At 45.0% G+C, this 25,255-nt stretch overlaps 1 protein-coding gene across 1 annotated transcript in view; it reads left to right on the top strand.

Annotated features, from left to right (window-relative positions):
- The window catches only part of LOC310794937 (myelin transcription factor 1-like), a gene marked incomplete at both ends in the record, with an annotated part of 52,913 nt that extends 36,315 nt beyond the window's left edge, over nt 1–16,598 (top strand). Inside the window, 12 exon segments of the mRNA XM_083656968.1 lie at nt 1,580–1,756; nt 1,758–1,844; nt 3,262–3,416; nt 3,862–3,924; nt 5,772–5,840; nt 8,317–8,379; nt 9,625–9,708; nt 10,462–10,683; nt 13,485–13,576; nt 14,439–14,542; nt 15,361–15,504; nt 16,455–16,598. Coding sequence (XP_083513094.1) covers nt 1,580–1,756; nt 1,758–1,844; nt 3,262–3,416; nt 3,862–3,924; nt 5,772–5,840; nt 8,317–8,379; nt 9,625–9,708; nt 10,462–10,683; nt 13,485–13,576; nt 14,439–14,542; nt 15,361–15,504; nt 16,455–16,598 — 1,404 coding nt within the window.
- Nucleotides 16,599–25,255: the final 8,657 nt, after the last annotated feature.

Here is a 25,255-nt window from a genome sequence, read left to right as displayed (position 1 = left end):
TGGCCCCGTCTGCTTCTGTTCACTGCCAACACGATAACACACAGCGTGGAGAGATGAACTGTGCTGTTGGCGCTGTTGGCAAAGTATGGCCAGAGAGAGCACACCAGATATTATTACAAGCATGCTTTAACAAAGGCAGGTGCTGCATTGAGCTCATTGGCACACTCTGTGTGTGTGTGTGTGTGTCATATATTTAAGTGCGTTATCGAGAGGCAAAGTGACCGCCTACTTCCTGCTTCAGCACTGTACCAGAGATTTTCATCCGCCATTTATTTTCCCCATAGACATTTCGTAAAATGCTTATAAAAATAGTTTTACTGGTTCAAACCAAACGGTTCAGATATATTTAGAAACAGGAGAGACCGCATAACATTTCACTCGGACCAAAACGTAAAAAAAATTATAATTGCGGATTTAAAGGAAATATTTTTTCAGTGTCGTTTTTTTTTATTCTGGTCCAAGTGAAATGTTCTACGGTCTCTCCCGATTCTAAATATATCTGAACTGTTTAGCTTGATGAAGTAAAACTATTTTTATGAGCATTTTACGAAATGTCTATGGGAAAATAAGTGGCGGATGAAAATCTCTGGTACAGTGCTGAAGCAGGAAGCAGGTGATCACTTTACACTGTTGTGTGTAGCAACTATAGCATGCTAAAGGCTTTTCTATATGACCCAACGTGATGTGATGTAGTAAGACGGACGGCATCCTCTTGTAAGCACAACTTATTAAAGGGGCACTTCACCGAAAAACACTGCCGGTTTATTTTGCACATGATCTCACACACGTCCGAAAACTGTCAACAGTTTTGCAGCCATTTGTTAAGTTTAGCGTTGACTTGAGTTCAATTGAGCACCAGTGATGTCATCACAATGATTCAGTGCCTTCTGATGACATCACTGGTGCTCAACTTTAAATCGGATTTCAATTTAAATCACTAAATGAATGTCTGCAAAACAGCATTGTTTTTCGTTGAAGCGCCCCCTATAATCCATTCCCCCGTTAACGAGAGATTTGAGGAGTGAAATTGCGGGGAAAAAAGTAATCAGTTCCCCACAAGAATGATCTGTTTCATCTAAATCGCCCACTTCCTGTGACTCTGAGCACTGTAGGTTTCAAGTTGCGAGACCTGTGTGTGTGTGTGTGTGTGTGTGTGTGTGTGCGTGTGCCTGTGTGTCTGTGTCGTTAATGTATGCGTAATGCTGCAACAGAATCTCGTGAAGAGGGTAATTAAAATCATCACCATCATCATCCTACAGGACCGCCCTCTCAGGACGGCACCGGAGGAGCTGGCAGAAGCTATTTATATTTGTACACGCTTAATTGGATATACTCGCTGCTAAGCCATCCACATCAATTTTCTCCCAATTAACACTTCCTTCCTCCCCCTGCTACAGGTATCAGTGCTCAGCTCTGTTGCCATAAAACCCTGTCTGTTTATCTCTCCGCTCAACGGTGTCAAAAGAGATCAGACGCCGTTTAAGAGAAACGCATCGAGCCAAAGACAGCTGCTAGTGTGATGATGATGATGACGCCACGCGGTCGTGACCTTTAACCCCTAGATCGTATGTCTCTGCAGGAGATGGACATCGAGGTGGACGAGAACGGCACCCTGGACCTGAGCATGAAGAAGCCCATCAAGCGCGAGGGCAGCCTGTCGGGGGCCAGCCCCGGGGTGCGCTCGCCGGACCCCTCCTCCTCCTCCTCCTCCTCCTCGCTGCACCACGGCGGGAGGAGCGGGATGACGTCGCCGCACCTCGGCCCACGCCTACAAGCAGGAGGAGTGGGAGGGGCCTCTGGACTACACCAAGCCCAACCGCCAGCGCGAGGAGGAGATGGACGAGGTCAGTCGCTAAAGCAGAAATGTTTTTTTTTAACTAAAATTTAGGCCAACGAGGAAGTATCAAAAACGGTAGTTCCTCGAATGGCCACTGGAGGCAGGCTCCAAAAGGGTGTCATTCCTCATTCAGCCCCATGTTAAAATGCCCGACTTTACAGCAGAAATATTATGTTTGCAATCTGGTACCTTGGTCTCTTATTTCACCTTTCATGACAACTGTACGGGGGGTGGATCATGCCAACTGTACAGGGGGTGGATCATGCCAACTGTACGGGGGGTGGATCATGCCAACTGTACGGGGGGTGAATCTTTACATAACTCACAGTCACCGGGGCGTTTAGAGTAAGATAGTCAGACAATAAAAAACACTGTTTATGGCGTGATTGACATGTCGCTTGTCCAGTGATGGCGCAGCTCGCCGTTCACGGACCAATAGCAGGCGGCGCTGCAGCTCATCCCCTCCAAATTGACGTCACTTCTGGCTCTGAATAATCAAGATGGCGACGGGCAAAACGCCAAACTGGAGGCTTCAAAACAGTGGAGTCCACAAACCAATGCGTGACATCACACTCACGACTAGGTCCATCTTTTTAACAGTCTATGGAGCAGCCTGGGTGCACACCAAGGTCCAAACATCTGGGCAGTTATTCCTATGATGGTATTCACAGAGGAAGTAAATAACAACAAAAAATTCCCCCTTGACTTTGTGAATATAAAAAAAACCTGAATTTGTCTTCCTCTAATCCCCTAGCCTTATTTCCTACCCCCCTTTCCCTGCGTCTATTATTCATTTATCTGACTGAAATGAGAGTTACTGTACAGTTAAAACATTGCGCGCTGCATCAGAGGTGGTGTGTCAGGTGCATTGCACCATCCTGGCTTTGGCGTATGCAAATTTCCACTCCTTTGAACTTTTTCAAAAGAAATACAAAGGGCCTTGAATATTAATTTTTGATGAGGAAACTCTGCATTTGGAAGCATCACTTGTCTACAAAGAATAAAAAAGAGGAATAAGAGTAGAGACTCGGGGTGTGTGTTTGCACGCGCTAGTTTTCAAAGTTGCTTTTCTTGGATACAAACAAACATACAGAATATATTCACCTTATGTAGCCCCGCCCACTTGACCCATTGCGTCACGACTTCCTGTTCAAAACGCCGTGCTGTTTTACCTGCTCACAACTAGTCTGACTCACCTGGTCAAACCTAGTTTGACTCACATTATGAGTCAGACTAGGTTTATGAGTCACAGGAAGTGTAAACACAATCGGGACTTCCGATTGTGTTTACACTTCCTGTTAGTCTCTCGAAGTTGCCCTCGTTTGTCCTACTCACTCAAAGACTTTTTAGGTGTACAAACATTATTTTTTCCTTCATAACTGACATCCACACATCATGGTCATCTGGTGTCCCCCGCTCTTCAGATGGAGCACACCGGCCAGTCGTTTGCCTCGTCCGACCAGGAGGACTGTGACATGATGCAGGACTGTCTGGAGGAGAGGAAGTACCCGGGAGAGGTCACCACCCCCAGCTTCAAAGTCAAGTTCCAGCCCAAGGACACCAAGAAGGAGCTGCTGCTGTGAGTGAACAGGACACAAGGAGGACAGACGCGCAGTGTTACCCTGGGCGTGTGCTCATTCACTGATCCTCCCTTTGTCCTCTCTCTCTCTGTCTCTCTCTGTCTGTCTGTCTCTCTCTCTCTCTCTCTGTCTGTCTCTGTCTGTCTGTCTGTCTCTGTCTGTCTCTCGCTCTGTCTGTCTCTGTCTGTCTGTCTCTCTCTCTGTCTCTGTCTCTCTCTGTCTCTGTCTCTCTCTCTCTCTGTCTGTCTGTCTCTGTCTCTCTCTCTCTCTGTCTGTCTCTCGCTCTGTCTCTTTCCTCCTCTCTCTCTCTCTCTCTCTCTCTCTCTCTGTATGTCTGTTTGTCTCTGTGTCTGTCTCTGTCTGTCTCTCTCTGTCTGTCTGTCTCTGTCTCGTTCCTCCTCTCTCTCTCTCTCTCTCTTCCTTTCTTTGCCTCTCCTCCTCCAGGTGTCCTACCCCTGGTTGTGATGGCAGTGGCCACATCACTGGAAACTATGCATCTCATCGCAGGTACCCACTACAGCAGATCTTTAGATGCACTTGATTTCAATTCTCCTATAAATCAGCCTTTCCACGGGATGTGTGGGTCATTGGAAGTGCTTGAATTTATATATTTTGTGCAAGAATACAAATTGAAATTCTGTTGATATTTAGTAGGTTTAACACAGTTGAGAAAGGTTCACACACTCAAGGCAAGCCTGTAAAGCCTGCTAGTTCTCATGATAAGTCACTGACTACGTTTACATGCACACAATATTCCACTATTATTCGGAAAATGTCAATATTGTGAATTTGATAAGGGCATGATAAACAGCATATTCCAGTTGCATTTTCCGAATTTGCCCTTTTTCCGAATTTAGCATTTTCCGATTAAGACATCTGGGTTATCCCAGTATTATTCGGGTTTTAGGAGGATTCTTTGATCATGTATACAGCGCATTCGGAATATGAGGCTCAATCAGGGTTTTTACCGCAGTTTGCGACGCATGTTGCCTGTTTGTGGTCAACTGATGTGTGCTAGAAAGCTCTAGAAGAGGCGATATAATCATATAATCCATCATCTCTGGTATGCGAAAACCGACATTTCTGATCGGGAGGAGATGAGAAACATCGATTTAAAGAGAGAGATATTCAAAGAGAGAGTGGTGCCCACGGAAGTCCACAATGCTTGCGAGCCTGCGAGGTAATAACGTAGGCTACTTTTTATGAAAGACTTGGATGCGCAACGCCAAACTTTTCAGCAGCAAGCTCCTGAAATGGACCAAGTGATGCTGGTAAGAATAGTGCTGCTCTGTCTCTCTCTCTCTCCGCCCTCCTTCACATGTCGGGGAGGGCGAGCTACGGCTGCATGTAAACGGGAATATTAGTGGATTATTCATTTAGTCGGGAATATTGTCATTTTCCGAATATGGGCAAAAAGCGGAATATTGTGTGCATGTAAACGTAGTCACTGAAAAGTCCTTGAATTTGACGTGGGAACCCTGAATAGAGAGGCAAAGTGTGTGACCGCCTACTTCCTGCTTCAGCACTGTACCAGAGATTTTCATCCGCCATTTATTTTCCCATACACATTTCGTAAAATGCATATAAAAATTGTTTTACTGGTTCAAACCAAACGGTACAGATGTATTTAGAAACAGGAGAGACCGCGTAACATTTCACTGGGACCAAAATGTTCAAAAAATGCGGGTTTAAAGAAGATATTTTTTTGATGTTGTTTTTTTGATGTTCTATGGTCTCTCCCGATTATAGCGTTATCTGAACCGTTTGGTTCGACGAAGTACAACTATTTTATACGCATTTTACGAAATGTCTACGGGAAAATAAATGGCGCATGAAAATCTACTGGTACAAGTGCTGAAGCAGGAAGTGACGTTCCACCTTTGCCTCTCTATTGTGACCTCTTCTCCAGACTGTTCTGTTGCTCACTCTCAGACCCTGAGTCCAGAATCGGGGCAGAACCTCAACAATGTCACATCTTTTCTATTTGATCCTGACACGCCAGAGGCAATAACATAGCCATGAGCGTGGAGAGTTAAAGGCGGTCGGCCACTTTGATATGCATCAGTAATTTACTTCCTCGCCGTGCGTCCTCTTCTTCCTAAGTGACCTTGGTTCCGCCTTGCATTCTTGATTTCCCTTCACTCACGTCTCCTTTCTCCTCCTCCTCCTCCTCCTCTTCCTCCTCTCCTCTCCTCTCCTCTCCTCCTCCTCTCCTCTCCTCTCAATCCCCTCTTCACACTCCTCCTCGCTTCCTCGCCCCCTCTCTTCTCCTCCTCTCATCCCCTCTTTCTCCTTCCTTCCTTCCTTCCGCCCTCCTCCTCCTCCCCTCCCCGCCCTCCCCTCCTCTCCTTCAGTCTGTCTGGGTGTCCTCTCGCTGATAAGAGCCTTCGGTCCCTCATGGCGGCCCACTCTGCTGAACTCAAGTATGTCTGCTCTACTACCTTCTTCTTCGTTGCCTTTTTTCGCCGCCACTTCAATAGAGAGGCAAAGTGACTGCCGCCGCTGGCTACTTCCTGCTTCAGCACTGTACCAGAGATTTTCATCCGCCATTTATTTTCCCATAGATATTTCGTAAAATGCTTATAAAAAGAGTTTTACTTCGTCAAACCAAACGGTCCGGCTATATTTAGAATCGGGAGAGACCGTAGAACATTTCGCTCGGACCAAAAAAACACACAAAAAAAAATACTTTGAAAAATGTTATGCGATCTCTCCTTTTTCTAAATATATCTGAACCGTTTGGTTTGAACAAGTAAAACTATTTTTATAAGCATTTTATGAAATGTCTATAGGATGAATCAGCGTGACGTCACTTGCCATCCAGAAATGCGGACAGGCGCGGACTGCATAATCGGGCACGTCGGGCAAATGCCCGGTGGCCTGGCCTGGCCTGGCCTGCAAAAAAAAAAAAAAAAAAAAAAAATTGTGCCCCCAGTCAGGCCACTCACTGAACAGCAGGCCAGGCGCCGCCTACTGGTTTACTAGTGGTTTTATTACTTTATTCAGGGTTAAAGTGGGTGCATCTCATTGTAAAATTGGACTCGGCCCAAATTGGGCTTCAAACGGCCCAAATCTGGCTTCAAACGGCCCAAATTGGGCTTCAAACGGCCCAAATCTGGCTTCAAACGGCCCAAATTGGGCTTCAAACAGCCCAAATCTGGCTTCAAACGGCCCAAATTGGGCTTCAAACGGCCCAAATTTTTCGCCGGCAGGCGCGTCGGCCCATATCGGCCTGGCCTGCTTGGTATCTAATGCCCGGCCTGAATTAGAATCCCAGTCCGCCCCTGAATGTGGAACCCGTGGTAGTTGTTCCAAACAAGTTGCGCCAAACAAACGTTAATATCTCAAAAACTATACATGACATCGCTTATATTTTGACATTCTGAGTGAGACCAGAATTAGCTCAAGAGTCTGATGTATAATATATGCATGTCGTGTTAAAGTTGTGTGAACTGTCGCAGTTTTTAAAATGTAAACAAAGTTGGCCGGCTAGAGTCAGACACTCAAGCCTCGCGCCACTTGCCACCCAGTGACGCGGTTTGTTTACCAAAATGCTGCTCGGCTGATCCCCTCGTATGGGAAAATAAATGGCGGATGAAAATCTCTTGCACAGTGCTGAAGCAGGAAGTAGGCGGTCACTTTGCCTCTCTATGCACCGCTACTGACACCCCCAACCCCCCCCCCCCCCCCCCCCGCCCAACACCACAATGCTGTGTTCCGCTGACTCTCGCTTTACCTGTTGATGGCGTTACTGCTGCCTCTGCGGCCACAGCATCCGTCACGCTGTCTTCTCTGACTCTGGCTTTGGGCTGCGTTCAATCTCCTCATGTAAATGTGAAATGGAACTGCAACGTATTCACAGCACTTTTTCCTCCTGACAGTGGCTTTACAGTTTGATCTGTAGACGGATATACGCGCCGTTTTTATGGCAAAAGTGCCCCGAATAGATTAGATTGGATTGTGAATGTGAATCGAGCCCAGCGTTACACGCCGTGAGTGAATGGAAAAATGAGCAAAAAAAAATGTTAAAGGGACAGCTCACTCTAAAATCCAAAACACATATTTTTCCTCTCACCTGTAGTGCTATTTATCCATCTATATCGTTTTGTGTTAGTTGTCTGAGTTTTGGAGATGTCGGCCGCAGAGATGTCTGCCTTTTCTCCAATACAATGGAACTGGATGGCACTCGGCTTGTGGTGCTCGAAGCACCAAAAAAATACATTTGATAAACTCAACAGTATTGTCTCTTTCCAGAAATCATGACCCGGTTACTCAAGATAATCCACAGACTTTGTTGTGAGCAGTTTCATGTAGGAACTATTTTCTTTTGCAGTCTCATGTAGGAACTAGCTAGCAGCTAGCAGGTGTAGTTCGGCCAAAAGAAAATAGTTCCTACATGAAACTGCTCATAACAAGGTCTGTGGATTATCTTGAGTAACCGGGGTCATGATTTCTGGAAAGAGAATTGCTGTTGAGTTTATCAAATGTATTTTTTTGGTGCTTTGAGCACCACAAGCCGAGTGCCATCCAGTTCCATTGTATTGGAGAGAAGGCATAAACTCTGCGGCCGATATCTCCAAAACCCAGGCAAATAACACAAAACGATATAGATGTATGTATGTATGTATGTATTGTATTGTAATGTATTTTGGATTTTAGGGTGAGCTGTTCCTTTAAAGCAACAATCCACCCAAAAATGAAAATTCTGCCATCATCTACTCACCCTCATGCCAAATGGAACACAGGCCAGCACAACTTGTCACTATTACCTTCAGTTGTGCTGCACTGGTCAATGTCAATGATGGGTGGTTTTCTCTCCAGTTGACCTGGCAGCCTCCCTGTGTGTTACATGTTTTTGTGCGAGCTGTTCCTTTAAACGTTGCTCCCCCCATTTTCCAGATGTCCTACTCCAGGATGTGACGGCTCAGGTCATATCACAGGAAACTACTCCTCCCACAGAAGGTAACAAACGAAAACACACACTCAAATATAGATACACACACGCACACACGCACGCAAATAAACACACAGACACACACACACACACATAAACACACATGCGCGCATGCACACACACACTACACACACACACACACACACATACACACACACACACACACACACACACACACACACACACACACACGGCCAGAGAAGTCTAGAGACAGATCATGCTAGTATTAGACAAGGGCCACATACTCACACATTTCCACACTTTTCCATAATCAGATTTTTGGCCATATTTGGAAATAGTCTTTTACTTATTGCCATTTCAATTCATTTTCTTCATTGTGGAATTGACTGAAAAGGCTACTTGGCTCAGTATAGAGAGCCGCAGGGATGACGTATTTTTGTAGTCGGAACGCGGAAGTCCCTGACTTCCTGGTTCTTCACTGTTTCTGTCTATGGGATTTTTGAATGGGTTTTTGCCGCGATGCTTCAAATAAGGTCTCTGGGCAACGCAAGCTTAATCAAACGCGAACCAGTGTTCAGCCGGATAATCTTCACACATGAGGACCACTTTCATGAGTTTTGTAGCGTAAATGCGAGCCCTAGAAGTAAAAAGCTTGTGATAAGTTAATCCAGAACTACACACAGTGTCGCATAGGCTTCCCCGTCACGTCACCACTCAACCTGGAGTGTTGTTGATGTGGGCGCTGCTGTGCACTGATTACCCCGGGCTGAACCAGGTGAGGGAAAGAGAATTTCCGTGTTCGTCCTTTGAAGTGATGACGTTATTGACGTATAATATCCCCGTCGACTCAACAGCGTAGTCTCATTTAGCTGTTTGCTAGCTAGCCGCCCTTTTAACGGCACGTAAAAGCTTCAAAACTCATAAAAGTCATGTGTGAAGATTATCCTACTGAACACTGGTTCGCGTTTGATTAAGCTTGCATTGCCCAGAGACCTTATTAGAAGCATCGCGCCAAAAACCCATTCAAAAACCCCATAGGCGAAAACAGTGAAGAACCAGGAGTGTTAGCGTCGATGATTTCCGGACTTGTTCCTGCGGCTCTCTATTGATATCGCTTTTTTGTATCCTTTTTGTATATATATATATATTTTTTACCTTCCTTATAAATGTGCCTTGCCTCTGTCTCCAACAATGACTACTATACCAGCAGCACCACCACACAGAGGTGACATCTTGTTGACGAGCTTTTTTCTCCAACCCTATGTTATCAACTGCGTACTTTGTGTTTTCAGTCTGTCTGGGTGCCCGCGTGCCAAGAAAAGTGGAATTAAAACAACTCCTACCAAGGACAACCAGGAGGACTCCGAGCTCTTAAAGTTCGTACCGCTCAGAAAGACCATACTGTCTGCTTTTAGCGAGACTGACGGTAAACGTAAAGAATGCAATCAAAAAGAGAGAGAGAGAGAGAGGGAGAGAGAGAGAGAGAGAGAGAGAGAGGAAAGTCACTCTGAATCATAATTATGCAGAGGCAGTGACCTGCCCCGCCCCCAACCCTTAATTGATCAATCAACCAATCAGTTCCCTGCTCATGGGGCAATTGCACGTATCTGCAGATACTGACTCCTCTTGACTGTAGTTCATGGTAGAGTATCGCAGCGTAGATTTGCCACTCCATCAAATTGCGGCTAAGTCGTTAGCACGTTGCTAACGACTTGTCCTATAATAATACTTTAGTGTTTGTGTTGTGCCGACTTAACAACTCTGGCCTCAGTAATATTACTCACTGCATATTACAGTCATATATCAAAAACACAGACCCGAGGAAATGATTTGGCTCCAGTGGGAAAAAAACTGTATTACATTATTCACGTAGCATTCTTCAAAGTGACATGTATAACTCTTATATAGATTTTCTTATAATGTTCTCAACTTTCTCTCTACATTCCATTGCTTTGGACTAACCCTTGCGCCTTCTGTTTCTCCATCTCTTCGCTTCAACGCTTGTCTCCCCTCCTCCTCCTCCTCCTCCTCCTCCTCCTCCTCCTCCTCATGTGCCCTTCCCTCCCTCCTACCTTCCTCGGTTCCTTCCCTTGGTTCCTTCGCGTTCCCCTTCCCCCCCCCCACAGTAGATGCCCCGTGCCGGGCTGCGACAGCCTGGGCCACATCAGCGGGAAGTACGCCACCCACCGCAGCGCCTACGGGTGCCCGCTGGCGGCCCGCAGGCAGAAGGAGGGGCTCCTGAACGGCACGCCCTTCAACTGGAAAGCCTTCAAGACGGAGGGACCCATCTGCCCCACGCCCGGGTGCGACGGCTCCGGACACGCCAACGGCAGCTTCCTCACACACCGCAGGTGGGAGTGATTTTAGTGATCTAAAAACGTCTTCGTTTCTAACCAGTTGCTTAACACGTTGAGTGCCAAGGACGAGATATCTCGTCTTACATAATCCAACCGTTGAGTGCCAAAGACGAGATATCTCGTCTTACATAAACATTTTTTTTTTTTGACGGTGGGACATCAATCAACCCCTTTTACGTCTTCTATACCACTATTGGAGGAAGAGAATGTGTATAATCTATTTTACCGACCACTAAGTGGCGACAGTTCTCTCCAGACAGAGAGAAAGCCGAGCAAAAAACAGCCAGCTGGAGAAAGCCATTCTAATTTTCAAGGAAATAGCTGGGCGAAAACTCTTTCGATTTCACACACACACACACACACACACACACACACACACACACACACACACACTCGAGTACCTTTGCGCATAAATAAGACCAGAATCGCAAAAGCTTCTTCAAAGCTCTCAGCCGACACCTCAAGAAACGAACGAGCCGGTTTTACAGTAAGCCAGACTGCCCGAGAGCCGCCAGCAGCAGCAGCCCAGAGGAGCAGCAGCAGCAGCAGCAGCAGCAGCAGAGCGGAGTAGGCTGCCTCAAGATTGGAAGAAGGGGATCGCGAAGGAATTTCTCTCCCGTGTCTAACCCCCCCCACCTCGCCTCTCCTCTCCTCTTCCCCGCTCCTGCGATTCCGTTCTCTTTTTTTGGGATCTGTGAGGCAACAGAAACTCGCCTGTGACAAAACACTGCAAAGCCACACCTACGGAGGGAGGAGTTTGGAGACACACACACACACACACACACACACACACACACACACACACACACACAAAACAGTATACAGACTTGCCCAAGGGCACCCATAATCACAGGCACGTGAGGTGGTTCTAAAAATCCATTTATCTCAAAACTCTCTGAAAATCTCTGAAACCATGCTGTACTCAACGGCTAATATCTACATAACTACTAACTCTACAAACAAACTCTTTTAGACAGAGAAAGCACACATTCTATTAGTTCTTTTTAGATGATTGGTGTTCACGAAGTCTTAACAGAAAAGAATCCTCGGCTCTTGTAAAATGAGCCAGAATCCTCAAAAAAAAACCTGGCACAACTTACCTACAGCATTGAAAAAACGGCTGGCACTCAATGTGTTAAAGAGACAGCTCACCCTAAAATCCAAAATACCTATATTCCCTCTCACCTGTAGTGCTATTTATCCATCTATATAATTTTGTGTTAGTTGCCTGAGTTTTGGAGATGTCGGCCGCAGAGATGTCTGCCTTTTCTCCAATACAATGGAACTGGATGGCACTCGGCTTGTGGTGCTGAAAGTGCCAAAGAAATACATTTGATAAACTCAACAGCAATGTCTCTTTCCAGAAATCATGACCCCGTTACTCAAGATAATCCACAGACCTCGTTATGAGCAGTTTCATGGAGGAACTATTTTCTTTTGACCGAACTACACCCGCTAGCTGCTAGCTAGTTCCTACATGAGACTGCAAAAGAAAATAGTTCCTACATAGTAGCAGTTCCATGCTGCCACTCGCATCACTTTGAAAGTTCCAAGCTGCCACTCGCATCACTCTTGAAAGTTGTGAAGTTGCCGTGTTTGTTTGATGAGAGTGGAGAAATGTTCAAAAAATCTGTGATAGTTGTTGGTTTTATGTACATGATGCAACCATTTGAAATACAGCATTTTCCGAGAACTAAAAGTTCAACTGTGAATGTAGATATTTTGGCATTTATTGTTAAAAGAATGGACGTTATGGACGTGCGTTATGATATGGGAAATTAGCAAACACGAGGGAGTAATCAAAAAACCATTTTTCATTTCATAGTGGACTACAGTCCGATACAAGTTACAGAATTGAGAGAGTTCACGCGCTAAAACCAGTTTAGGACATCTATCTCGTAAAAAAAAAAAGTACAGAATATCTGTTTAGATACTGTGTAAAATACAGAATATCTGTTTAGATACTGTGTAAAATACCGTGTAAGAACACACATGGCTGTAGCCTACATGGTCTCAGGGTAAACAACAGCACAGTAACCATGGTGATGTCATGTTGTCTGTAGCCTACATGGTCTCAGGGTAAATAACAGCACAGTAACCATGGTGATGTCATGTTGTCTGTAGCCTACATGGTCTCAGGGTAAATAACAGCACAGTAACCATGGTGATGTCATGTTGTCTGTAGCCTACATGGTCTCAGGGTAAATAACAGCACAGTAACCATGGTGATGTCATGTTGTCTGTAGCCTACATGGTCTCAGGGTAAATAACAGCACAGTAACCATGGTGATGTCATGTTGTCTGTAGCCTACATGGTCTCAGGGTAAATAACAGCACAGTAACCATGGTGATGTTGTGTTGTCTGTAGCCTACATGGTCTCAGGGTAAATAACAGCACAGTAACCATGGTGATGTTGTGTTGTCTGTAGCCTACATGGTCTCAGGGTAAATAACAGCACAGTAACCATGGTGATGTCATGTTGTCTGTAGCCTACATGGTCTCAGGGTAAATAACAGCACAGTAACCATGGTGATGTCATGTTGTCTGTAGCCTACATGGTCTCAGGGTAAATAACAGCACAGTAACCATGGTGATGTTGTGTTGTCTGTAGCCTACATGGTCTCAGGGTAAATAACAGCACAGTAACCATGGTGATGTCATGTTGTCTGTAGCCTACATGGTCTCAGGGTAAATAACAGCACAGTAACCATGGTGATGTTGTGTTGTCTGTAGCCTACATGGTCTCAGGGTAAATAACAGCACAGTAACCATGGTGATGTCATGTTGTCTGCAGCCTCTCAGGATGCCCCAGAGCCTCGTTTGCCAAGAAGAAGACCAAGTTCCCCGGAGACGACTACCTGAGCACCAAGTTCAGAGCCAGTGACGGTGAGTGGGCCTGTGGAGTGAGTGGGCCTGTGGAGTGAGTGGGCCTGTGGAGTGAGTGGGCCTGTGGAGTGAGTGGGCCTGTGGAGTGAGTGGGCCTGTGGAGTGAGTGGGCCTGTGGAAGTCAATCAGTGTCCGTGCATGTAGGCTGGTGTGTGTAAGTGGTGTGCGTATGAGTGTGCATCTTCATAAAAAAAAAAATCGTAACTCTTGTTTGTAGAGCACTTATCAAAACACTGTCACAAAGTGCTATACAGGATGGATAAAAATGACGGCTACAAAATAAAACACCAAATATGACCAATAAATAGAGGCGGAAGAATGAACACATTTATCAGACTGGTGAATGTTGGGTCAGCTAGTGAAATGGAGCAAAGTTAGCCCCCGTTCACACCATACGCCGAAGCAACGCTCAACCTACGCTGAACCCACAAGTTTCATTTAGGCGTCCTTGTTAACAGGTGAGGCCGTTCACACCACCCGCGCGCGTGGCACGCTGAAGCCACGCTCACGCCTCGCTCAAGTGATCGTTCAGGATTCAGTCCTATTTTCCAAGCGTGAAGCTCGAAGCTGCCAGGCATGAAGTCAATGGGAGTTGTGGGCGGGTTCAAGGCACGCCGAGGAGGCGCTGAGAGGAAAAGAGAAGGCTTCTTGTGTGAACGGGGAAGCGTCAGTTCAGCTTGTGCCTGCTTCAAGCTTCAGCTCTACTTAGGTTCGGCGTCCTGTGTGAACAAGGGCTTAGTGTACAGGGCAGTTTAGGAATAAGATTAGGCTTCTTAAATATGCCAAGATACTAATTCTATTCTATTCTATTCTATTCTATTCTATTCTATTCTATTCTATTCTATTCTATTCTATTCCTTAGTTCTGGACAACGATGAAGACATCAAGCAGCTCAACAGGGAGATCAACGACCTCAACGAGTCCAACAATGAAATGGAGGCTGACATGGTCAACCTGCAGACTCAGGTGTGTGTGTGTGTGTGTGTGTGTGTGTGTGTGTGTGTGTGTGTGTGTGTGTGTGTGTGTGTGTGTGTGTGTCTGTGTGTGTGTGTGTGTGTGTGTGTGTGTGTGTGTGTGTGTGTGTGTGTGTGCTTCTCTTTTCGTCTCACTTGATGTCTGAAGCTATGGAAGAAGTGCTGAGATGTTTTATAGAGTCTAGGTTCCAGATCTTATTTACTCAATGTTGTATCCTGGGCCTAACGTGCTGAAGAACATGGCCAGGAGCCTAACGTGCTGAAGAACATGGCCAGGAGCCTTTGATTTTTTGCTTCACATGCCCCTTAAAAACGGCTTCCAAAACCGTACAATTATAATGTCGCTCCTGAAAACGCGATCGTGGGAAAATAGTGCAACCCAATTAGCATGATCACATAATTTGATATTTGATCGCAATTTTAGTTTCTAGATGCAGAAACAATATTATGATCCAAACAGAGCTTTTCACTAACCTTATGCCTATAGTGGCACTATATTATATATATATATATATATATATATACATTATAAAGATTATGAAAAATTAAACAAATAAAGGCTAGTTTCACTTTTTGAAAGGAATTATGGAAAGAAAATAACTTTCAATGATATTCAATTTTTTTTTAAAAGATCTGTATATATATATATTATACTATATTGGCAGAAGAGCCGATAACTCTGGATCTATCCTGCATTAGCACTATAGGATTGCTTTGGGCTGGGGCAAGAGTGGAACCAGAGACTGTGATGCTGCTGTCCTGTGAATGCCTTGTCATGTTGCACTAACACCGGCCACCGCTGTGCTGCAGATCTCCTCCATGGAGAAGAACCTGAAGAACATCGAGCACGAGAACAAGATGATCGAAGAGCAGAACGAGGCTCTGTTCATGGAGCTGTCAGGCCTCAGCCACGCCCTGATCCGCAGCCTGGCCAACATACGCCTGCCACACATGGTGAGCACGCACACACGCACGGACACACACACCACGCACGCGCGCGCGCACGCACACACACACACACACCACACACACACACACACACGCTCTGGTGTGAAAGGCAAGTGTTTACGTCCTCCAGCCACCACGGCCACAACACCCTTACTGACCACCGTGCTATTTCAATAGCAGACTCTATGACGTATAACTTTGATATATACACGTATCTAGAAATGATATGAGTGTTTCCCCTACCATTCTACCCGCCAGGCCAGAAAAAAAATCGCAAAAAGAAATGACAAACAAAAATGGCTGGGAAAAAAATCTGCTCTCCCCAAAATTTCAAACAACCTTTATGGCATATTATTACAATACAGCAATACTGGTGTTGACAGTGTTGACAGTAATAGAAGATGCCAAATCATTCAAAACAAGAAGCATTTTGCTTTTAGGAGCATTGTGCCAGCGTGCGGCGCTGTTCTAAAATGTGTCAACGTGTGTCGTTGCCTGGGAAACGCACATCCCATAATACAACTGTTCACATCGCATCCCATAATAGTATGATGATACTTGGGATGCCGTTGCGAACATAGATGCGAACAAGTTAGCTAAAAGTTTAGCATCGCCACCGAGGGCCTCCACCGTTGCGGTCAGGGTACGTTTCGTAATCGCTCCAGGCCTGAACAATTTTCTAGAGGAAACACTGTATATGCAACGTCTTTTTTGGCTCAGAAACACAATAACCTACATATCTGTGGATTGCTGAAACATACAATGGCGACGTGCTGGCAAGCAGGCTGCACACACGCACGCTCACATACACCCTGACAAACCGACAGAGACATCCATTCATTCCATATGAGACAGATCACTGTCGTGCATTGACGAGCCCATAGCCGTTAGTGTTGCTCCCGTTCTCAGTGGAGATTGGTTGTTATTTTAAAAAATTAAATTTTTTTGCACCACAGCAGGAGCCAATCACGGAGCAGAACTTCGACAGCTACGTGAGCACCCTGACCGACATGTACACCAACAAGGACTGCTTCCAGAGCCCGGAGAACAAGGCTCTGCTGGAGAGCATCAACAAGGCGGTGAAGGGCATCAAAGTCTGAGCCTCGGGCGCCGTGCGGCGCGGAGAGGGGGGGAAAAAAACCTCCCGAAGAACGAAACGAGGAGCGTGACGGAGGAACGGGGTGATGGAGGAACGGGGTGAGGGAGGGAGGGAGGGGAGAGGGTGTTGGAGAGAAAAGAGAAAAGAAAAAAAACTCGACAATGTATCGAAAGAGAATTCAAATACAAAAAAAACAAACAAAGGGCATTCAGGTTATCTAAATAAACGGCAACTTAAAAAAAAATCTACCCAGGGAGCACTCTGCTTAAAGAAGACGACAAAAAAGTGACGACGCGGGACCAAAACCATCCACACCATGCTGCTGCGGGGATTGGACGGGAGGCGGGAAGAGGACGACGAGAACCCTGCTGTGATTGGACAAGGAGGCAGGAAGAGGACGACGAGAACCAAATCCTTCAGTGGGAACGGATGGAGGAGGAGAATACTGATATCTATATCCGGTGGGGAGGGGGGGTTTCATTTTGCTGTGTGTTTTACCTGTTGTCTATTTTATGTCCTTAACCGTTTTTTGGAGGGGGAGAAGGCAGGGGGCGCTGTTTTATCGCCGTTTTTGTGCTTTTCGACCCGCTGAAGAAGAGTGGGGTTTGGCCAATAGGAATGTGTGACGGGGGGACGCAGGAGTCCGTTGTGTCTGCAGTGGAACTCGGAACACTCTCGGCGTCACCCTGTAGCGCTCCACATGGAGCGTGTGTCACACCCCCCCCCAGCAATATGGAAGCGTACACTGAACTGATTCGCTGTTTGCTTGGTGGTATCACTGCGACGAGATGTCATCAGAGCGCAGGGTCGACTCGGCTCAGCGGGTCAAAGGTCACCATACTCGGGTTTCTACTCCTTCAGAGGAAACGGCGCAGGTTGCCTGATGTCCGTTCGAAATGGGACAACTGATATCATGTAGAGAGCAGCAGATAAAGCCTTCTTCTTCTGTTCCTTTATTTGAACTGAAATGAGAACAGTCATAGTGTGCACACATCTCAACTCCAGTTAGTCATATCAATAGTATTTATCAACCTAGAACTTGCACTTCATTTCAACGAATAGTTTTGTGGTACGATAATTATTGTTATATATTGATTATTTAAATTTGTGAACTCTTAAATTGTAATTTATTGCCATTTATGTTATCAATGTTTATTTATTTGAATCAATCTATTTATTATGAACTTTGTTTTGTAACACACACGCGCGCGCGCGCACACACACACACGCACACACAAATGCATCTCTACTGATGACCATGGTCAAAGTGATTTCAAGAGTCTTAAGTCGATATTTTAAAAAGCTATATAGAAAACTGACCACACTTATTTTCTTTTGAATACTTTTTAAAAGAACATTTTTAAGTGCAGAATATTTTATAACTGATAAAGTTTTGATAATTTTATAAAAAGTTACTTTGTTTTGTTAATTATTTTTGTTTGTTTTTGTTTTGTTATTGTTTCCTCCCTTTGTTTATGTTCTTTCTGTTACTGGTACATTCAGAAACCCACTGCTGAAAAAAAGAAAGTATGTATTTATTATTTATTTAATATGAAAGAAATTGACTGTGATATGGTTGTATATTTATTTTGTTATTTATGTGCGTGATGTGACGGCTGAGTCTGAGTAGTCTTAAAAATCCATTTGCTAATATTTAAATAAAGAAAAAAAACTCAATACAAAACTGTTTGATTACTTAGGCGTACCCTAGACATACCAGCAGTTCCCCTTAGGGAGTGTAAAAGCAAAATAACCAACAAAAGCAATCAGTGTTCTAGTTGGTATCTGGTCTCCGTGTGTGTGTCGGCCATCTTTGTGTCGGCCATCTTTGTGTTTGCTTTTGTCAGGTGAGATGAGACCGAGAAAAGAAGAAGAAAAAAAACGTTACCTCTCCCGAGCGCTTTGTAGCGGCCAGCACTGGCTCACCCAAAACCTCTGTAATGTACCATAGACGTTAAAGTCATGCCTTTTGATCAATTCTATGTATGTATTTTATTGACGTTTCCTTTTGTTTATGTTTTATTTCAATGGTACATATATAGAGCTCTATTCCAGCAATGTTTTGGGCTGGACGAATGGGTTTAAAACATACACACATACGCACGCACGCGCACACACACACACACACACAAACACACACACACACACACAGACATATCCAACCCTCAAGGATAGGACGGCCTCCTTTGACAGACTTATATCAGATAAGCATATACACCCTTGTAGCCTTACTCTAGATTTTAATTTTTTGATGCACAAAGTGCCACTAAAAACCCTCACTTTCTTTCCTGATTCTTCGCATTCTGCAATGTAACAAAATGTCTGGTCCGGGGAAGACCACATGTCTGGTCCGGGGGAAGACCACATGTCTGGTCCGGGGAAGACCACATGTCTGGTCCGGGGGAAGACCACATGTCTGGTCCGGGGGAAGACCACATGTCTGGTCCGGGGGAAGACCACGGCATCGAGAGAGTGGTGATTGTTTCAGATGCCTTTATTTCTCTGCCAAGATGGCCATAAGTACACTATATATACATTCTGTATAAATAGAATTTAAAGATGCTATATATATGAATATAAACATACATATATTTTTCCAGTGTAATTGTTGACTTGCTCTTCTTCTTCTTCTCTTGTATTAGCTTATCAGAGGATCACTAGCTGTCTAGAAGAGATGGGAGAGGCGTTTATCAATAGGAGACAGTTACACCTTATAATAATATCACTTAAGACCTGCTCAACTGTGGCTTTAAACATACCGTTCAGTCAAGCTAAAGGCTAGTAGGCATTATTGTCAATGATACAGTACAATACTTTGGAAAAATGTTTTTCTAGGTTTCCTTTCTTTTTTTCCTCCTTTTGGGATTTGTCTGTCCTTGATCCAGAAAATGTTGAAAGCATCTGCTGTATGTTGTACTACTGAATCTGAAAAATGACTGTCAATTTGAAACTAGGTGGTTGACTCTTTGTCCCTAAGTGTCATGTGAGTTTGATGATGTACAGTAAAAGATGATGCTGCCTCTCTGAATAATGTTCTGCACATATTGTCCGGCTACATAGTGCAGTTATTGTATTGTTATTATGGTGGGGCTGGCCGGGCTCGCTGTCAGCTGACTCTCTCTCATGCTGACTCTTGAACCAAGCAGATAGATAGATGACTTTAGTCGCAGTGGTTCCCAACCTTAGGGTCGCGACCCTAACTGGGGTCGCCTGAAATTCAAATAGGGTCGCCTGAAATTTCGAAAAAAAAATATATATATATATATAAAAAATACACCACACACAATTTAAAACTAGAGAAAATGATTAGGGTCACTTGTGTTTTGTTTGTTTGTTTGTTTTAGTTCAGAGTTTAAAGTGATCATCTGTAAGATTTCAGTTTTGTTCTCTTGGGTGACACCTATGGTGATGAGTGGTAATTGCAGGTGAGATCCAAACAGTGTCAATGGGTTCACTTATCAGATAGTGACTTTTTTTTATGAAAATGTTTGAGATTATAACTTTAAATCAGGATTCTGAGAATAAAGGCGGAATTCCGAAAATAAAGTCCGAATTTTGAGATTAAAGTTAGAATTCTCAGATTAAAGTCCGAATTCTGAGGGGGAAAAAAGAAGCATACATGTGACATCACTGACGATGTCACTGATGATATTATCGACGGTGTACCCGGAATTTGAATGTCGACGGGTCGACCTATAGATTTTTGTGACGTCAAAATCGGGGTCACGAGCCAAAAAAGGTTGGGAACCCCTGCTTTTAGTGTAACTTGCCTTTGAGAGATCTGTCGCAGCTACCGTGGTGTAACAGTGTGTGTTACGCCCATGTGTTACTCTGATGTCAAAGGCATGTTTGTAGAGATGTGTGCTTTTTAGCCAATGTAGGATGAAACGCCTTTGTGCACTTTCTGAATAACCATTGAAAATGCCAGCATTTGAGTCTCTCGACGTGTGTACGAACGAACCCCAATAGATCACGGCCAATAGCAACGTTGTATTCACCCCCCCCCCCCCCCCACTAGAGGGAGCGTTACAGAGCATTTGTTGGAGTTGTTTGTCGATGTTCAATGTAAAAAGGAAAAAGAAAAACACAAAAAACAACAACACTGTACAGTGTCAGATGGAGAAACCTCTTTGATTCCGCGGGGTTGATTCCCGACTCAAACCCCCGCGCTGTCAGAGCATGCAAGTGTATAAATAGGAAGTGATTCTGTCTTTCTTTTTTCCAAAACGAAAAACGCTTTGACCAAACCAAAAGAGATTGACGGCGGGGGGGAAGCAGAGTTTTGGTTCTCAGGTGACTGGAGAGAGAGAGAGAGAGAGAGAGAGAGAGAGAGAGAGAACAGAGCAATGCCATAGGCCAGCCAGAGTCAGCTGATGCTCCAGGCGCTAGCAGCTAGCAGCGGCCTGGATCAAAGTTCTGCTGTGAGAATGAGATGAGTGTGTGGGAGTTGGAGATTGATTTGCCAGGCTACACTTATCTCCCTCTTGGTTTTTTAGGAGGAGGCGTTTGTTGCATAAATATGTGTCCATCACTCAAAAGAATGTCAAAAGTCTTTGATGACTTTTTAAACCCCCACCCCCCCCCCCCCCCCCCCCACCACCTTATGTCTTGTGTGACCTTTCCTCAGGAAGGCTGATTTTGATGCATTTGATTAACAAAAAGTAGCGTATTCTTTCTCTCTTGAAAATGCACGAGCAAAACTGTTACCCAAGAGTATTACATTAAGACTGTGAATATTCTACTAACTTATTTGATATGGCATGACCCCTTTTAAACTGCTTGATGAAATTGTCTACTGAGGTATGTAAATGGAAAAATTACACGAAGACCATGAAAGCAGAACATGTTGCCCCGCCCCCAAAACAAATGTCAGCTCCAGGACGTAAACGCAGCCTATGGTTGTGATCCCGTTGCCCACGCACAATAATGTATTCTTTTTACATCAAAAGCCCTGAAGGGATGCGATGGAGCCAGGAGTTCTGTTGTTGTTGTTCTCCGAAACACAAAGCGGGTTCCCCCGAAACTTAAAAACAAGGCCCGGTCCAAAACCTCACACTCCCCGGTGTCACTTCAGTTACAGCTGAAATGGACGCTTGCCAATGACAGGATGGATGAGCCACACTTCAAAAAATGCACACATGCCACATAGAAAACTTAACGAGCATTTCTTAACGAGCATTCTTTAGAAAGAAAGAGTGGCACTTTTCATCAAGCTGAGCAAAACCAAAAGCCAAAAGCACCCCCCCCCCCCCCTTCCCAGACCAAACCAACTCCCCCCTGCCCCCAACCCACCCTTATACTGTAGTTTCAAGCTGTGTGGTCTTATCATGTGTGCCTTTCTCACTCCACTCATTTCAAACGATGGTATGTTTACACTTGGCAAACCTGGTTCAAATCCTGCTTAAGAACACGTGGTCCGGATCTAGATCTCTATATAACCAATAGGTTCCTATGAGGGGGGGGGAGGGGGAAGGGGGGGCGGGGTGGGTTACTATGGTTACTATGTATCGGGGGAAGTAAAAGTAAACGTGTCTTTTACACGCAGGTAGTGAGCGTAATATGACTTTTGCCGCGGCGACGCTATACCGTTTTTGTTACAGAGACGCCAAAACCATCAAGGTGTTGTTTAGGGTTAAAGAAACTGTGATCTAAAATTCTGTCGATTCAGGTATCAAAAAACTGCATGGACAGTGGTCTGTGAAGGAATTATGAAGAACACACATCACCATCCTTAGATAATGCATCCGTGTGCAGGGCATTATTTTGAAACAAGTGGAAGTCTCTGTACATATTTGTATCAAGAAGAAAAACAGTGTTATTGTTGTTGTATTGATGAAGACAAGTTGAAAATGGTTACAAAAAAAGAAATAAACAAAAAATTGAGTTTGTGATGAAAAAAAAAAAAAAATCCACAGCCAAGGGTTGTCCTGCTAGCACATTTTTACAGAGATGAGCTATTTTTACTGGTGATTTTCTAGGCATTGATATTGATATCCTTTTGAAAAAGTACAAAAACCTTCCAAAATTACAAGCACTTCCACAACGATAGATTGTATGGTAATTTTTGTTACTTTTGTAGAGGTGGTTGTTACTTTGCTACTGCACCGTTTTGTAAAGTGGGACACGCCTTGGCTGTGTGTCCTCGGGGCTCTTTCCTGGTTTGGTTCTCTTTCGTTGGGAAGTAAAACGCTGTAGACGGGCCCATTTTGTGACTGTGTGTTTGTGCACTTGTGTACATGTTCCCCTGTTCCTGTGTCAGTGTTATAAAAAGCAGAGAAGTGATGTCAGTTATTGTGGGGGTATGAACCATTTTAAATGTTCTCTATGAAAAACACAAATAAAGAAATCATAGACAAGTACGCCTCTGTGTCGTCAGTCAGGGTTTTGCCTGGCTCGGAATGGGCCTTTGGGGGGGGGGGTGACTATGCATAACCGTAAGCATGACCGGTCCGTGTGAAGACTGAATAACTTATAAATGTGTTTTTAAAGCACCCCAAGTTTCATACTTAAAGTAATTTCAATGTAGAAATGTGGGATTTTAACTTTGAAATTCTGTAAAACTAGATTATCAAGCCACTACGCGGCCTTCAAATCTAGTATGGTGGGACTCCGGCCCGGTGTTGTGTTGTGTGTGTAAGGTCTTTCTGGGCTTTTATTTTGGAGTTCGACATCGGTATCGGTCGGCCGCTATATCGGGTGGCGATACCGGTATCGATACCAGTGTCGGTATCGGTATCGATATGCATGAAATGCGACACTGCACTTTATTGGGTTCCCAGCAGCGCACTCGCCGAGTTTGAAGTCAATCTGACAAATGGTTCTCAAGATAAACCACTTTTTGTTTTGCCAATTAGGTGGTGCTTTGGCACTGCACTCCATCAGGTCCCCCTGAGTGCACTCCCCGAGTTTGAAGTCGATCCGATGAACAGTTCTCGAGATAAACCGCTTTTTGTGCTGCCAGTAGGTGGCGCTATGCCGAATTGCACAAAATCGGCACTGCACTGAGTGTCTGGGGGGAGGGGGGGGGGGTCTGTGTGTGTGTGTGTGTGTGTGTGTGTGTGTGTGGTGTGTCTGTGTGTGTGGAGGGGTGTCTGTGTGTGGGGGGGTGGGGGGTGTCTGTGTGTGTGTGGGGTGGTGTGGTGTGGTATCGGTCACGATGTCACTTTTGTGACACAAAACGTGACGTTGATTTTGGGTTAGTGTGTGTAGTAGGGGTTTTCCTGAGCCATATCAGTCGTTGTCAGAACTTATGGAGCAATGTGTTTTACAGCTCTAGCTGGATGCCAATTCAAGGTACAAATGTAGGCAGGCGCGGACTGCATAATCGGGCACGTCGGGCAAATGCCCGGTGGCCTGGCCTGGCCTGCAATTTTTTTTTTTTTTTTTTTTTTTTTTTGGTGCCCGCAGTCAGGCCACTCACTGAACAGCAGGCCAGGCGCCGCCTACTGGTTTACTAGTGGTTTTATTACTTTATTCAGGGTTAAAGTGGGTGCATCTCATTGTAAAATTGGACTCGGCCCAAATTGGGCTTCAAACGGCCAAAATTGGGTTTCAAACGGCCTAAATCTGGCTTCAAACGGCCCAAATTGGGCTTCAAACGGCCCAAATCATGCTTCAAACGACCCAAATTGGGCTTCAAATGGCCAAAATCTGGCTTCAAACGGCACAAATTGGGCTTCAAACGGCCCAAATTTTTCGCCGCCGCCCTTCGGACGCCGGCACACGCGTCAGCCCGTATCAGCCTGGCCTGCTTGGTATCTAATGCCCAGCCTGAATTATTTTCCCAGTCTGCCCCTGAATGTAGGACATTAACTTATAGAGGGAATAATAACTCCTAAACTCTCTCAATTCTCATTTTGAATTGAACTCAAACTTCAATATATCGGCCATTATGAGGATCCCCTCCCTCCCGCAACCCAAAATCAAAGAATAAAATGATCCCTTTTGATTTATAAGGCTAAAAAGGTGTGTGTGTGTGTGCGTGACGTGTGCGTGTGCGTGTGCGTGTGCGTGTGCATGCGTGCGTGCGTGCGTGCGTGCGTGGGTGCGTGCGTGTGTGTGTGTGTGCAGGGCCGGCCCAAGCCTTTATAGGGCCCTAAGCAGAATTTGATTTGGGGGCCCCCACCACCTCGGTGCTGCCAATTAGGCTACTATTGACTATTGTCAATGCTTGATCACTTGTACGTGTAAATCTAACACACATAGTTGTTTTGCCATATCGCCCAGACGGCCATCTGTAAACATACCTTTATCTTTCTGTTTTTTCCTGTTCTCTTTTCAGTGTGTATGCCAGCTCTGACAGAGGCAGTGGGAATCGATTAAAACACTAGGATTAACTAGCCAGTCTGTACACAATATTGTGTTTTTGTATGAGTAATATTAACATAATATAATTAATTATATTGAGATAAAAAAAATCTGGTGCTCTTGGGGGCCCTAAGCAGGTGCTTAGTTTGCTTATAAATGTCTAGGGCCGGCCCTGTGTGTGTGTGTGTGTGTGTGTGTGTGTGTGTGTGTGTGTGTGTGTGTGTGTGTGTTCAGTTCACCCTATGTGAACAGCGCAGCGTCCGAACAACTTTCTCTCTATCTCTCCCAGAATTACCTCTTGGACCCTCTGCAGTCCGGTTTCAAGGCTTCTCACTCCACTGAGACAGCTCT

This window comes from Poromitra crassiceps, assembly GCF_964638095.1.
Source record: "Poromitra crassiceps genome assembly, chromosome: 20".
Taxonomy (NCBI): domain Eukaryota; kingdom Metazoa; phylum Chordata; class Actinopteri; order Beryciformes; family Melamphaidae; genus Poromitra; species Poromitra crassiceps.
The sequence above is the reverse complement of the archived record's forward strand: the minus strand, read 5'-3'. Positions and strand labels throughout refer to the sequence as shown.